Genomic DNA, 16748 nt, shown 5'->3' with positions numbered 1-16748 from the left:
GTATGTAAGACAAATGTCCTGACAGGCGAGTTGTTCAAGGTATTAAAAACAGATTTTGTCCTGTTCTTTTAAAGAAAGATGCATATAGCTGCTCCTGATTCAAAACTTGATAAAGATTTTTAAGTTTTTCCTATATTGCTGCGTATAGGTTTTTGAGAAGTCCTTTCCCTTGAAATGAATATATTTGCTTTAGAGTGCCAGTCTTCAACAGATGTCAGCGCTCAAGGAGGTGGGAAGAGTCACACTACACGGTTGCAGCAAGGGAACCCTATTATACACAACTCCGTATTGTTTCTGGGCTTCAATCAATAAACCTTTGGCAGGCCTTCTTCCAACGACAAGCTGTACACCACATATCTCTATTCTCCATCCCATACACTTTGCGACATTTCTTGCCCTCTCCTCTAGGTTTTCTGCCAGAAAGTTGAAAGAAAAACTGTTATTAAGGTAAGATGATGAGGTTGAAGATTGTACACACATAGACACACACATAAACACACACACACACATACAGATACATAAAAAGACGTAAAACAGCAGCTCAAATAATATTACTTTTAATAAAATTATCAGTAACTATAAAAGGGCAAGCAGAACAGTAAACTCTTTACTCCTGTTGTAAATGTGAACAGTGGTAGCAGATAATGAATTGACTTTTACTAATAAGAGAAGCAATAAAAAAAAAAGAACAAAACAGGTGCACTTTATAAAAGAGCATTGAAGTGATTACAATCTTGCAAAAAACGATGAACTCTATTTTGGAAAAGGGATTGATATTGGATAGGAGCAAATACTTCTTTAAAAAAGCACACGTTCCTACTTTACAAAAAAATAAAATATTATCATTCATCTTTTTTTTGCTAAAGAATGACTACAAAATATTTGCAATGTTTCTAGCTGAAAAAAATTAAAGATATTTTGCAGGACTTCATACATGAAGATTAATGTGACTTTCTGCTTAAAAAACAGTTGAAAAATAATATAAGAAATATTCTTGATGTACTGTACTAGAATATTTGAAACAACATAATGGAAAATCAGCCACACTGACATTTGTTGATGCAGAGAAAGCAATTAACAATTTAACCCTGTTTTATTTTAATTTAAAATGTTGGAAAAATGGATTTTGAAGGTTAATTTTATTAAATGGATAAAACTGATATAGTATATACTAATGCCTGTGAGATTCAAAAAGGGACAAGAGAAGATTACTGGTACCATTGGAGCTTATTTTGACTTTGGAAGTTCTTAATAGAGACAGAAAATAAAATGAGAGAATAACCAGCCTGAAGATGAAAGAAATATATAAATTAAGGCCATCTGTAGATCATTTAGTTTTAATAGTTGAAAATTCCTTGGAAGGAATAGATATATTAATGGAAAAGCCGAAGGAATTTGGCGTGGTAGCTGAATTTAAAATGAATAAAGACTAAATTTATTTATTTATTGATTTATTGATTTGATTTGATTTTTATACCACCCTTCTCCAACAGGATTCAGGGCGGTGAACAGCCGAGATAAAACATAACATATAAAATTTAAAAAACAGTTTAAAAGACATTAAATAATTTTGGCCCTCAATTTAAAACAACCCAGTTAAAACCAATTTCACATTAAAACAGAAAGGATGGGATCAAGCCAGCCCGGCTAGATGAAATAGATGAGTTTTCAGGGCCTGACAAAAAGTCTGGTGGTCTGGTATCGTGTGTATCTCTGGGGGTAGGTCGTTCCAGAGAGCAGGCGCCGCCACAGAGAAGGCTCTCCCCCTGCGGGTCGCCAGCCGACATTGTCTGGCCGACGGCACCCTAAGGAGGCCCTCTCTATGTGAGCGAACTAGCCGGTGGGAGGCTATTGGCGGCAGAAGGCGGTCTCGTAGATACCCCGGCCCTAAGCCATGGAGCGCTTTAAAGGTGGTCACCAACACTTTGAAGCGCACCCAGAAGACCACTGGAAGCCAGTGCAGCTCGCGCAGGAGATGTGTCACATGGGAGCGCCCCGTTGCTCCAATAATCCCCCGCGCAGCCGCATTCTGGACCAACTGGAGCCTCCGGGTGCACCCCAAGGGGAGCCCCATGTAGAGAGCATTGCAGTAGTCCAGGCAGGAAGTGACGAGTGCCTGAGTGACCGTGCGTAGGGAGTCCCGATCCAGAAAGGGACGCAACTGGCGTATCAGGTGGACCTGATAAAAAGCCCCCCTGGCCACGGCCGTCATATGCTCTTCTAAAGACAGCCGTGCATCCAGGAGGACGCCCAAGTTGCTAGCCCTCTCCGTGGGGGCCAGTGATTCGCCCCCAATAACCAGCGATGGCACCAGCTGGCTATATCGGGACGCCAAAAGCCACAGCCACTCGGTCTTGGAAGGGTTGAGTCGGAGCCTGTTTTAACAAACAATATGGGAAAGATCAAAAAGAACTGCTTGGAAAAACTAGTTTTCAGATATGAATAAAAGGTAAAACATCTAGATATACGCCTACCAATAAAAAATCTGCTGTATGTTATTTCAGAATAATTATGTTAAGATATGCAAGATGGGAAAAATTGCAATTTTCTGTGATAAAAATGACTATATTACCTACAATGGTGTTTTATTTCAAATAATATCAGTTGTGAAAAATGATGCACCTTTTAAACAAAGGCAAAAATATGTAATAGCCATTTGTACGGCAGAGATAAGTAACCAATGGTTAAATATAAAATTCTGCAGGATACAAAGACAGAGGAGGGCTAGTATTATCCTGTTTTAAACTATAATTTTCAGGCTGTTATTTGTTTTTAGTAAAAGAATAAGTCTTGCTGAGAAATAAAAGAATGTTAGAAGATCATAATTTGAAGTTTCATTGGCATAGGTTTTTATGGTATAATAAGGTTAAAATCCCAATAGGAGAGAAACTATATAGTTCAGGGTTGAACTGTGGAATTCCTTATATTCTTTGGATTATTCTGGAGACCAAAGTTTACAAATATTGAATGAAAAATCATCATCTTCTTTTAATGACCCCATAATTCTTTGTGGGGTGGAGTCTGGGCAACTGAATAGAGCTGAGTGTTTACTGGCCAGATGCCCTTCCTGTCGCTAATGCGGAGTTGTATTCAGCAGATATATTCTCAATGTGCCCAGAGAGAGAAATATCTGCCTCTACCTTGGATCAAACTCACAGCCTCCTGATTGTGAGGTGAGAGTTCCACCTCTAGGTCACCACACCACTCATTGAATGAAAAATAGATAGGAAAAATATGCAAGAGGACACAATGAAAACATCCTTCAAGGTATGAAAAATTTTGAGGGAAAATTATAATTTTCTGCTAGGTGGTAATAAAATATGTAATAAGAAGACGGAGTACTACAAACCTGTTATATCTTTAGAATAATATTTCTATAAAGTTTACAAATGCTTTTACAAATAAAACATTCTTTTCTGCAATATTTTGACATGAAAATGCCACTCTTTTAATATGGTATGTTTCTATTCCTTTTTTATCTACACTCCTATAGCCTCTTCCAAACTTCACAAAACACTTATACTATATATTTCTCTGATTTTTTTTCCCCTCTTTCTATCTCTATTTCCTAGTTCGCCCTTACTAATTTTTCTTCTTTAATTTTAAAAGAGATTGAATGTGGCTTATTTTGTGATGAACTGAAAAAAAGTAATTGCCACTTGAGGATAAATTGCATTGTTAAAAATAATTCATCTGCATTTATTTTGAAAAGAAATTCAGATTAAAAAAACAGGTTGGCCACAGAAACCCTCCACTCATTAATTAATTCACTTCATTCCGATGTAAAAAGCCTCCTACCTGAGACCAACTGACGCTCTAGGTGGTGATGAAAGAACAGCATGGATCTGGTGCTTTTGTTCTCCGATCCCCACATGCCGTGTGTGAGTTGGTGAAAGCTAGCAAGAGAAACAAAGATGGAGTTCTAATTGCAGAATTAAAAGGTACAATATGGGTAATAAAACTAAATTATCTTGTATTGGGTTTAATCTGTGGATTCATCACCTTAATTTCATTGACTTTCTCACAATGGAGGACATATTACAAGACTCAAAGGTGGGCTCCATCTCAATAATGCAGGGCAGAGATATGAAAGAAAAACGATTTGGAGTATTCTAAGCATACAATACTCTTGCGGACAAGTTGTCATTCTTGCTGATTATCTGCTCCAGATATCAGGGAAAGTTTTCAATTACAAGAAGGGCTTAAATGAACCAACGAAATTTGCCAGAATTCATGATTAAATATATCACACTATTCCCTGCCTAGGCTTGCAAACATTTACTTATGGACCATTTTCAAAAGCATCCAAGAAAGAAAATGTTATATTCTGTGCCAGTAAATAACTACTTAGTACTCAAATTGGCTTTATTTTCCTTCTTAAAGAGTCTGCTTGGAATAGATTCTTCCCTCAATTTTGATTTAAAATTAAGGTTGAAATTAAATTAACTATGCAGACCATAGTTTCTGGAATTCTTTCCAACCCTTTTACCAGCAGGGGATATGGGAAATATCTATATTTACTTTTGTACAAAGATCAAAGGACCATAAGGAAAAGGAAAAAAAATCATAGTAAAATAATCAGAGAGCAATAAAATGTGCATGTGAACCAAATCAATAAAGTCATCAAAATTTTAAATAGCTATAAACAGCTATAACAAAATTTGCAACATTTCTAGAAGCATCTGGTGATATGTCAGTTAGGAGGAAGCGATCTCCTCTTTCAAGGAGAAAGGATATGTAGGTAATGAAGCAGCATGTTGCATATTATGCATATGTATGTACTTTCACCCCAGGGGCAAGGCCAGTCATGTGGCACACATATATACTGTGTATGAGGCAGTGGTGAAATGCAACGTTTTTTACTACTGGTTCTGTGGACGTGGCTTGGTGGGCATGACAGGGAAAGGATACTGCAAAATCTCAATTCCCACCCCACTCTGGGGCCAGCCAGAAGTGGTATTTGCCAGTTTTCCAAATTACTCAAAATTTCCGCTACTGGTTCTCTGAACTACTCAAAATTTCTGCTACCGGTTCTCCAGAACCCATCAGAACCTGCTAGATTTCACCCTTGGTATAAGGATCTAATCACACTGGTGCACAGGTGTTTTGTCTGTGTTTGTATTTTTTGGGTTCCCTCTTGTTGCATCTGTGTGACTATGTATATGTGCCGTGGGAAAGGAGGAGTGCACTTTTTGGGGTCATGTGACCAGGAGAGAAGGGACATAGACTGGAGGAAGTCACAGCATTAAGTTGCTGATTGACAGACAAAGTCTCAGGTCCCTTTACATAATTTTCCACATTTCATTTTGTAGGGAAAAAAACAGGAATGGCTATAATCCCTCCAAGTTGTCCCATGAAATCTCATGAAGCTTCAGGTATGTTGATCTGGTTTAATTTGAAAAAGAATTGTAATTATTTAAGAATGTGCTCACATGGGAATATGTACAGTACATATGTACATTAAACAAATCAGGTAATATAATACTCTCCTGGAAAATCTTCCTGGTTTACAAAATTTTATATGATTATGTTCTCTCATTTAATCCTTTGTTCCCTCTTATGTTTTGGCATGGATAGCTTAAGTGGATATCTGATTTTGTACTTGTATCTCTGGCACTCGTTTTTACCTAGCATATTCTCATTTGTGGGGTAAGAAGGGCAAAATATTCAATATAATACAAAAAGTGCTGCTGCTACTGAGGTGATAGACAGTTTGCTCAGAGAAGAGCTTCAACGGGTTCATCAATACTTTACACGTTCCTGCCATCTCATTAGTTTATGCAGTGAATGATGGCAACATCAGAATAACTAATTTTAGCACAAACTATATAAAATAGTATAGAAAAAAAGGTCAACAGCTGCTACTGGCAAAATCAGCAAAAGGGCTCTTTGGAATGAGACTAATAATAGAGTTTTGTTTTCACTATAGCTATTTGTTAGCTTCTGAACTGCTTATACATAAATTTGTTGAGAAAACAGCAGTGAAACTGAAAAATGCTCTAAACAGTGATATTTCTAATAGCTCCTTCAAGTCTTCAAGTTATAGCTCTCTGTGATTTTGAAGGTAGCCTTGGAGGCCAGAGGTCAGAACTGAACTAGGAAGAAGAGATTATAACCAAATAATTACCTTATGATATATAACAGTTGTGTTCCCAACTGTGTGGGGATAATGAATCTTTGTGAATTCATACTCAATTCTTAATACCTATATAACTACCTATAGCCTATAGTGAAATTATAATTCTCAGAAGCTATAGGCAGCATATTGGTTGCCCATGTTGACTGAGAACAATGGGAGTTGTAGTATCAACATATCCAGATAGCACAAGTTTAGGAAAACTAATCTACCTATTTTGTGATAATGAGACTTTTGGCTTTCTTGCAATACTAGTGTCAATTTATCCCAGTGCCATAGAGAGCAACCCCCCCTTTTAAAATTACTCCAGTTCTACCATATTGTCATGAAATCAAATTTTGGGGTATTTCATGCACAGCATGTTCTGTTAAGAGTCTCTTGTTCAAATTACAACCAGCAGGATGCCTTGCACTGCTAGCTGTTCCTTGATGAAATTTAATAAATATTCATTGGCAGAATGCAATGTAATTGATTCAGTTACTTTCATTTTTATCAGCTCAGCAGGAGAGCCCAGATTCTACAGAAAGCCTCCAAGAAATTCTAAAGGTTGACAATAAGAGGCTTTTGTGATTCACGTTGTGAAATGAGAAATAGCTGGCAGTACCTTATCAATTTCTAATTCACCCTGTCAAAAATCAGAGTTTTTAAACAGCCTTGCATATGTGTGAAAACTTGGAACATATAGCCTTAGGTAAAATGCTAAGACATAAGACATGATATCTGCTCTGATAATGATAATTCAAAAGTTAGAAAAATTATTTGAATAAAAAATGAAATATTGTTTACTTACAGTAGTTAACTATATTAGGTGAAATTAAAGATATGTTATGCATATGGAAGATGGTATAAGCAACTAAACAGCATTATGGGATAACAGATCATAGTAAGTCAATGAAAACATCCCTGTGAGGAAAGTTAAGGAAAGAGGAAAAACTGTCATGCAGTATCACTGCAATCCAATGGAATTGGAGAATATCCATAATTAATTTTGACCAAAATGTGCTCTTATCTCTATAGGATTAAGCACTGTCATAAGGCCTTTTGACACTGCATAGTATATTAACAAACATCAAGCTGATTTGCAGATGACATATACAGCATATTCATTTGAAGGCCTTTTCAAATGGGAGTAGTGGTGCACAATGGTTTGCAGGCTAATTCTGCCAACTGCCAGCAGTTTGATTCTGACCGGCTCAAGGTTGACTCATCCTTCCAAGGTCAGTAAAATGAGGACGCAGATTGTTGGGGGCAATATGCTGACTCTGTAAACCACTTAGAGAGGGCTGTAAAGCACTGTGGAGCATACTATAAATTGAAGTGCTATTGCTATTTTGTTTAAAATATGCTTGAAATGCCTCTACTGAAATCTGTAATGCAGGTTTACACAAGGCTAAAGAGGAAAGGATCCCATTGATACATCAAAAATCACTGCAGGCCACAAAGGAGCTAGCTGACTAGCACACCAGTCAGCAGTTTGGGGGCTAGAGATGCAGCAGTACGGTGGAACTGCTGGTGGCAGAGAGGCTTGGGGTACTCACAGTATATTTTTGGAGATGGGGTGGTGATTTATTTATTTATTTTAAAATGCCAATGGGCTGCATGAGGTGGCCCACATGCAGCCCATGAACTGTATAATGCATGCCTGCTGCAATGCATCCATGAGTGGAATGGGACAGGCAAGGGAGAAACAAATTCATTACCTGCATAAAGTGCAAGTATGGATCTTGCCTCACACATGCCATCCTATGTAGGAAACAAACCTCCCCCTCCTAATTTGCTGGTTTTCTACTTACTGGAAGGCCAGTGAAGGTAACTGGGGGTGTTTGCCAAGAGATGCTAAAGCTTTTTCCATTGGGAGTGAACTTGGCTGAACCTGGAATGTTCACAGGAGCTGTAGCCTGTTTCAAAAAATAGGAAGTCAGTTAAGAAGGAACATCTCCATGTTACCAAATTAAATGTTTGATTATCTCCTATGAAAAATAGTAAGTTGGTCTCATTTTGATACTATTTTTCAGTTCTCTTGAAGACAATAGGGTGAATAATACATGATACCACTGAAAGGAAGATGTTTATAGCGGTCACTAAAAGAAATGAAAGATAAAGAATTCATAATATATGCAGATATCCAAAAAAATTATTTGAAAGTTTAGCTCTTACAAAAGAAGCATTTTAGGGCAATTTTTCATTTCCCCAATGTGGTTTCTTTCAGATATTTTAAACTATAGCATCCTTCGTAACATTCCCAACTAGCAAAAGACTATTGCTGGTAACAATGGAGAGGTCACAAAGCAACTAATCTGGAATTATCCGACTGGAGAAGATAGCTTTAGGGAAATTATAACACAGTTGGAGGAAAAATATTTGCCAGTTTCAGGGTGAAATATTAGATAATGATGAAAAGAACAATAACAGGCTAAAGACAGCATATACGGCTTTCATGGTATTAAATGTAACATTGGATATCAAAAGGAATTAGCCCTTTAAGGAGTTTTGCAGCCACTGCAAAACAAAAGTGGAGATGAAGAGAAAGAAAAAATAGACATGGCAGCCAGGAGCCAGTTGCAGGATTTAACAGCAATTGCTGAAGAAACAGAACTCATAGATATTTATAGATAAATAGTTCAGAGTTGAATCGTGGAGTCCTTGGGGCTCCCTGACTTTGGCTGTTTGCTTGCAGACATTTTACTACCTGACTGGGCAACACCATCAGTGCCCATTGATGTTACTAATGATGATTTTACCTCATCAGGTTAACATCTTCAAACAAACAATCATGTTCAGAATGCACCAAGAACTCCATACTCTCTTATGTCTTTTCTACCTTAAAGTTATTGAAGTTTGCAGATTCTTTCTTGCAGACAGATCTTTTTTTGTTTTTCCTTCTTTATTTCTTACTTATTTATCATTTTTCTTTTTCGTATTTGTATTTTTTGTGTTCTGTAAACATTTCTTCAATAAACAACATTAAGAGTTGTGGAGAGATATAGAGAAATTGCATTTGCCGCCCTCAGTCTTTTCCTATATGAGAGACTGCATGAGAATCATGCAATTTGATATATGCCTGCTCTGGATGTCTTTACAAATTCAAAAAAGTTTTTAGTGGTGATACTGGATACTTCTATAAGCATCAGTCCAAGTGGTGGCATGCCAAGTTCAAATCTTATTTATTTATCAATCAAATTTTAAATACTACCCATCTTGCTCACAGAGTGACTCTCGGTGGTGTACAGTAAAAACATGAAAGCCTAAAACCAGATTAAAAACACTTGACATCAATAAAAAAGAGACAGAGTAAAAACAGGATTAGAATAAATTAGAAATTAAAAGGCAGCAGGAGGGCCATCAAGGTATCTGGGAGCCTTATGTGAATCGAAGAGCCAAATCGTTAACATTCTTTGAAAGGCCAGGAAAGTGGGGGCCTGATTTATGTTGGGGAAGGGAGAAGATAGGTCAGAGAGTGGGGGCAATGGCAGAGAAGGCCATCTTCCTGGCCCACCAGCCTAAAATTCATTAAAAAAGCAATAGCTTTTGTTGGTTTATATGGATTTTATTTTATTTTATTTTATTTTATTTTATTTTATTTTATTATTTTATTTTATTTTATTATTTTATTATTTTATTTTATTTATTTTATTTATTTTATTTTATTATTTATTTTATTTTATTTTATTTTATTATTTTTTTATTTTATTTTATTTTATTATTTTATTATTTTATTTTATTTTATTTTATTTTATTTTATTTTATTTTATTTTATTATTTTATTTTATTATTTTATTTTATTTTATTTTATTATTTTATTTATTTTATTTTATTTTATTTTATTTTTATTTTATTATTTATTTTATTTTATTTTATTTTATTTTATTTTATTTTATTTTATTTTATTTTATTTTATTTTATTATTTTATTTTATTTTATTTTATTTTTACACCGCCCTTCTCCCACAGGACTCAGGGCGGTCGACAGCCATGGTAAAACATAACATATAAAATCAACTACTTACACTTACACGCATGCACAGCCAGTCCCGCCATTACCTCTGGTTGCTTGCTGTGCAACCAAAATGAGTTGAGGAGGCGAGGCCGGGGACGAAGGGGGGGACATGCCCTCTCCTCCCTGTTCTTTGTGCCAGCTAAGCAGCCCAACACGTCCCACCCCACCCCAATGGCAACAGCAGCCTGGCTGTTTCCTTTCCCCCTGTCTCTTTATTGAGAGGGGTGGAAGGTGGGGCAGGGGAGAAGCAAGACATGTGGAGTGAGATGTGGCTCCTCTTGCCACAGGGCTCCTGCCCCTTACTTAGCCACCTACCCCCTTTAGGGATGCAATTTGGGGGTGGCAGGTGGGGCGGGCGAGAAGCAGAGCGCAGGATTTACCTTTCAAGCTCTGTCACTTTCCTCGCCGTAGTGTCCAGAGAAACATGCTATAAAAGAAAACCTTCTGGTGAGTTCAAGAAGTTTGATTGAAGAAGGTTTTCTTTTATAGCATGTTTCCCTGGACACAACGGCGAGGAACATGATGGAGCTGGAAAGGTAAGACATCTTGCTTCTCACCTGCCCTACCTGCCACCCCCAAATTGCATCCCTAAAGGGGGCGGGTGGCTAAGCAAGGGGCAGGAGCCCTGTCATGCCCAGCGAAGAGGGGAGAAGAGACACAAGGGGAGCCACGTTTCGCTCCATGCGTCTCGGTTCTCCTCCGCCCCACCTACCACCCAGGGGTGAAATGCTCCCGGTTCGGACCAGATCGGACAATCAGTAGCAATGGCAGCGGGTAGTTCGGAGAACCAGTAGCAAAAATCCCTGCACATGCCCACCCAATCACCTGGTCTCCACTTGCCCACTTGGCAGCTTGCTGCTTCTTTTGGGCTCGCTTTTCCTGCCTTGCTTTGGCTGCTGCAATCAATCCAATCAGTGAGCAACTGAATCTGCCTACCTGCAATCAATCCAATCGGTGAGCAACTCAATCCGCCTGCCTTATGCTTTCAATTTGGTAAGTAAAGTTATTATTTAAAAAAATAATTAATTAGGGCTTTTTTTTAGGAGTTTTATTTTTTTTTTTAGACAAAGCAATTTAAAGTTAAGGAAGTTTTAAATTTAGCTGCTTTTATCTAAAAATATAAATAAAATAAAATAAAATAAAATAAAATAATAACATAAAATATTTTTGCAGATTAGATTTAGTGTCTTTCTGTAGTGTTTCACTCTACACAAACACACAAAATCTCACAAAGCTGTATGTGGCATTTTGTGTGGAAAAAGTGTGAAAGTTGGTTTTTGAGCTTTTTGTGCCTCTGTGGGGTTCCTGCTTGTTGCAGGGCCATTTTAGGTGAAGTGCAGCTGATTTTAGATTGTGTGTGAGTCAGTTGTGTTGTGTTGTGTGTGTGTAAAGTGTGAAAGTTGGTTTTTGGTACCTCTTATTATTTTCTGTACTTTATTATTTTTATTATTTATTATTGTTGGCCACGCCCATCCAGTCACCTGACCACCAAGCCCACCGGGGGAGGGGGTCACCTGACCACCAAGCCACGCCCATGTGGAGGGGTCACCTGACCACCAAGCCACGCTCACCAATTAAGCCATACCCAGAGAACCAGTAGGGAAAATTTTTAGATTTCACTCCTGCTGCCACCCCTCTCAATAAAGAGACGGCGGGGAAGGGAAGCAGCCGTTGCCATTGGGTTGGGGTGGGACGTGTTGGGCTGCTTGGCCGGCACAAAGAACAGGGAGGGGAGGCGAGGGCAGTGACGGGACATCCAGTCCCACACTTGTCGCCTCCTGTACCCCCAAAATAATAAGACACCCCCCCCCGATAATAAGGCCAAGCTCTTATTCAGGGGGTGGTCAAAAGAAAATAAGACTCTCTGTTAAAATAAGACTCTATCATATTTTATTAATTCCTCTCACACTTAAAGTTAGTATAAATTTTTTATATCTATAAAAAATATGCAAATCTAAATCTATTTTCAAAATATTTTCCAAAGCTTCTGTGATAAACAAATCCAATTTATACAATGAATTATGATACTCAAACTAGCATCAAAACATAATTGCTAGTTTAAAGGCAACAAGTATGTCCGTTTGGCTTAGTGGTTAAGGCACCTGGCTAAAAATCCAGAGACTGTGAATTCTAGTCATGAAAAGCATTCTCTCTTAGCCCAACTTGCCTCACAGGGTTCTTGTTGTGGGGAAAATAAGAGGAGGATGGAGAATTAGGTACATTTGCCACACTGTTTATAAAAATAATAAAGGTGGAAAATAAATAAATAAATGAAGCAATTTTGTCAGAGGGGTACTATGTGCTTCCATTTCGCCTCTCCTCCTTTCCATGAAAGAGTAACACATTCTTCTACTATTTCAACACCAGAAGTCTTATTATTCTGAAACAATGAATAGCACATGACCTGCATGCAAAGTATAATCCTAATTTAGTGTTATTAATCATAGTGTAAAAATTGTTCAGCAATTTCAGATACCTACTTTAAACGATTTTCCAAGAACTTTGCAGCAAGAAAGAGAGAAAGAGGGTAGGATGCAAAAAAACAAAACAAAACCCTAAATGTAACCACAAGTCAATCACAGCTCAATTCCACTTTATTACTACTGAATCTAGTTAGACTAATTTATGGATAGTAAACTAAAATAAATGAAATGTAATCAAAGAAAATATTCACCTGGTAAGCGTGGTCAGAGTGAATGAGGTAGAGGTTGGTAGGAGCTGAACGGCTTAGAGGCGTCATCCCTTTAGCATCTGTTTTGGCACATGATAGTTCACTTCTGTTCCCATCTTGGGATGGAAAAGAAGGAAGAGATGCTAGAGAGGGTGAAACTGGAGATAAACTATTTAATCCATCCGCTACTGAGTCAGTGTTGAGACGTATCTCTGTGTAGTAAAAATCTTCCTCTCCATCACTGTAGTCAGATTCTCCTACACGTCTAAAGAAATGACAGTCAGAAGTTATCAATACTGTACCAAATTCAGTACAATAAGAAGTTCCAATATATTAATATGAGTCTTTGCAAAAAAAAAACCAGAATTGTTTAATACTTTTACCACTAAAACCAATCATATATATTTTAATTAATATATTCATGTGCACGTTGGGGAAATATTTGCACTAGCATTTCTATACATAGGACACTGGAAAGATATAAATACACAGTTACATAGAAAAGACTTTATCTCTTCAGAAGAGATCCACTGATCAGTTAATATTCTTATATTTCATGTGCACAGAATATACCTTCAAAAATGTTGGAATAAAAAAGAATTTTATTTTTCACATTTTATAAATTAGGCTGGTGGAAACATAGATTATTTAAAGTAGACAGAGACTTTAATTCATTTATTCCTCATATTTGTATCTGACATTTCCTTCAAAACCTTCAGCATGTTCTTTCCCTTTATTCTCACAACAATTTGATGAGGCAAAGGAGAAAATTTGGGAGAAAGAAAAAGCCTATAATTGTACCTAGATTATGCAATGAGTGAGATTCAATTCACTTTTCCCACCCACTCACTATTTTATTAAAAAAAATATTAAATGCAGATTTGAATTAATGGGAAAAAGATATCATGAGAAATGACAGCACAGTTCAGTGAGTTTAATTTTTAATTATTCCTATTGTGATTGACAGGAGAGCTTTTAAATACTAAAAATCTTTTGGGTTCATTTTAGTCCTTGTTTTTCTATTGGTGTTGCAACAGAGAGGAAAATGGAAGGTTTTGTTCTATTTTTAAAGAATTCTTTCATTCTTTTTTTAAGAAAAAGAATATTATTCATTTTTCAGAATTGTATTCAAAACATATATTTCATTGAAGTAATTTGAATTCATCTCAAGGAAATTGGCTTAAACAAACTATAGTTAGGATTTACCACAATTGGTTGGGTCTAACTGAAACAAACTGCTGTGAATCTAAAACTGAAGCAAAATTGCCTAAGTTTATCATGGCCATGCAGATGGAGGAGAGATAAGGGGAAACACATTAACCAAAGATCTGCAGCAGCTTGTTGCAGTTGTGTAAATCATCCAGATGTTATTTCCACAAATAACAGGAATCTTTTTCAGAAAAACTGTTTCTTTTTTCCAAAAAGAATCCCCAAATCTTTCTAAAACTTTTGATTTTATCAAATTTATGTTAGCGATTCAGTAGCTTCAGTTATAATAATTACTAACTTAATAAATTAAGCTTAGTTCATTGGCACACAACGAAATGAACCCAAGTGCCTGGTTTTTAGTTTTTGACTGTTCCTTCTTTGGAGTGGCCAAAAAGGAAAAATAAATCAGCGCTCTGTTTCATGTTAGGGAAAATGTTGTTTTGATACTTATGCATGCATTGGAAACTGTGGCTTAAAATAAATTCTACTTTCTTTAGCAAATCAAGAAAACAATCTAAGATTTGTCATTGGCTGGTATGTCTACTCATTAATGGAAACAAATTTATACATAATAAAAAGCAAGGACACTGCTTATATGAAACTGAATTCTTGCTGATTCATTTCCCCTAGCTCAAAGGACTGATAAAACAGACTTCAGTGTTATATGCAAACTCCTGTATTGATACTGAAAAAGAAATAAGGGGATTACCACCAGTAATAGCTAGATTACAAACATGCTCATTTGGTTATAAATCTTAGTGAACTCGCTTCAAAGTAATGCTAACATTGAGATAAAATTTGTTTCACAAATAAAAAGAACTGTAGTCTTCTCACCCTAGATGAATAGTCCGGATGTGTTTCTGAATGCCAACAGCAGTGCTTAGGACCTTTCCACAGTTTTTCCAAAGGCATTTAAACATTACTTTCATGGAGTTCTGAGAAGTTAAACAGGGAGCACAATCTGTACACAGTACATTCATTTAACAAGCATGGATTTCAAATTACCGTATTCTACTTATATTAATACTAAAGTAAATTAAAATTAATGTTTCAAGGACACATACATTTAAGGAGATAGGCCTACTGAATTTAGGGGGATTTACTTTTGAGAAACATGCACTTGAGTGCAATTTAAGTTCACCATTCATAAACAGAACTATACAATATTGATCTTTTGATCAATAATCTTGCAAAGCTAATTTGGAACACTGAAATGAGTTCACTCTGTTTTCATATTAGAATGACAAGTAGTAGCAACTTTAGTACAATACAGTAACACACGCAGGAATTTTCTAATGTTTAATCTACTAGCAATTTATCTGTAACAACTCCAGGGCTTTTCAGACAAAGATTTCTTTTAAGAGGACTAAACCAATTGCCATATATTTTAAAAAATGAAGAGTAAATAAAGGCAAAATGAAACAAGTAAACATCTGGCTTTAGATAAAAATGATATATGATGGAGTCTTTCATAAGTAAACACAGGTATTTGTTCATATAACATCATAATATACATGCTGGCCGCAGAATTCTGGGAATTGAAGTCCACCCATCTTAAAGCTGACAAGGTTGATAAACACAGGTATAACATTATAAAAGAATATTGGCACATTTAATATCAAGCTCACCTTCCTTTTCCTAGGAATGGGTTCATCAAAAAGAAGACTGCTAGTTTCAGCTTCGTCAATGCCATCATCAGTTTGAGATGGTAATCGAAATGGTTTGAAGCTGTCAGCAGAAAGGGGAGGTGATGGAGTGGATGGATTTGATTGGTCACTTGGAGCACTCCAGCTCCAATACCCACTGCTACTGGTACTGGAAGGCACAAATCCTCCTTCTTTCCAGGATCCATTTAAGGATTCTATAAATTAACAATAGCATTAAAAAAGATAACTACAAGTTGGATATTAATGTTTTTAATGCTGTAATATGCCCAGAGTCACTTCAAAACAAAATGGGAGGCAAATTAATTTAATAAATACTGTAAATAAATAAACAAACAAACTATTTTTAGTAAGAGAATTGGGGCAATAGAACTAAAAATATGTATTTAGGAAGAGTGCTGGGGCATCTAGTTTACATACAACGAATTGAAAATAAAATTATTGTCTACTAAGATAGAAGAAGTACATATCACTCACACATATATACACACCATAGAGATTTTCCAGGAATATACATGGTTCTATATTTTGGGGGTCTTCCAAACTCCATAAACAAACTATACTTGATATAAACAAAGACTTAGTCATATTTTCCTACCATGCCATGCTCAAAGAAGGCTACAGCCAGGAACCTATTCTAGACAATCTATCTATTTGAGAAGCCACTAAGGTTGCAGCTGGACAGTTGATTAGGCCAAGGTTTTTCTTCCTCTTTGAGTGGGAAAACATGTCCAGAATTTTGGGGAAGTATAATGCGTTCCTCTGTAACATAACTGTTATGGGAGGAAATGTCCATGCATAAAATTGCTGCTATTGTGGGTTACTGAAATACAATTTCACAAAAAGCATCTGGCTGAATCTCACTGAAATCTTATCCCAAATGATGCATCTATGGCAACCCATTCAGGAATATCTCCTAAATTTTCTGTATTAAGACAAAGCTTCGCACATTCGAGAAACGCAATTCTGTTCAGGCATCTCTTTCTAAATGCTATGATCCTTCCTTTCTCCCTTCCTCCTGGTTGCTGGAAACCGCCTTTCATAGCCCTTTTGACTTTTGCTGTAAGGAAGA

At 36.6% G+C, this 16748-nt stretch overlaps 1 protein-coding gene across 1 annotated transcript in view; it reads right to left on the bottom strand.

The window, feature by feature from the left end:
* Nucleotides 1-261: 261 nt before the first annotated feature.
* The window catches only part of ZNF704 (zinc finger protein 704), a 49279-nt gene continuing 32792 nt past the window's right edge, over nucleotides 262-16748 (bottom strand). The window contains exons 4-9 of the mRNA XM_070942177.1: nucleotides 15641-15873; nucleotides 14847-14947; nucleotides 12807-13068; nucleotides 7930-8034; nucleotides 3799-3896; nucleotides 262-413 (exon numbers count right to left, since the gene is read on the bottom strand). Coding sequence (XP_070798278.1) covers nucleotides 302-413; nucleotides 3799-3896; nucleotides 7930-8034; nucleotides 12807-13068; nucleotides 14847-14947; nucleotides 15641-15873 — 911 coding nt within the window. The 3' untranslated portion in view covers nucleotides 262-301. The remainder of the gene's footprint in view (nucleotides 414-3798; nucleotides 3897-7929; nucleotides 8035-12806; nucleotides 13069-14846; nucleotides 14948-15640; nucleotides 15874-16748) is intronic.

The sequence above is a fragment of the Pituophis catenifer genome, unplaced genomic scaffold (genome assembly GCF_029215685.1).
Source record: "Pituophis catenifer annectens isolate HBS135680 unplaced genomic scaffold, rPitCat1.0.hap2 SCAF_3, whole genome shotgun sequence".
Classification (NCBI taxonomy): domain Eukaryota; kingdom Metazoa; phylum Chordata; class Lepidosauria; order Squamata; family Colubridae; genus Pituophis; species Pituophis catenifer.
The sequence above is the reverse complement of the archived record's forward strand: the minus strand, read 5'-3'. Positions and strand labels throughout refer to the sequence as shown.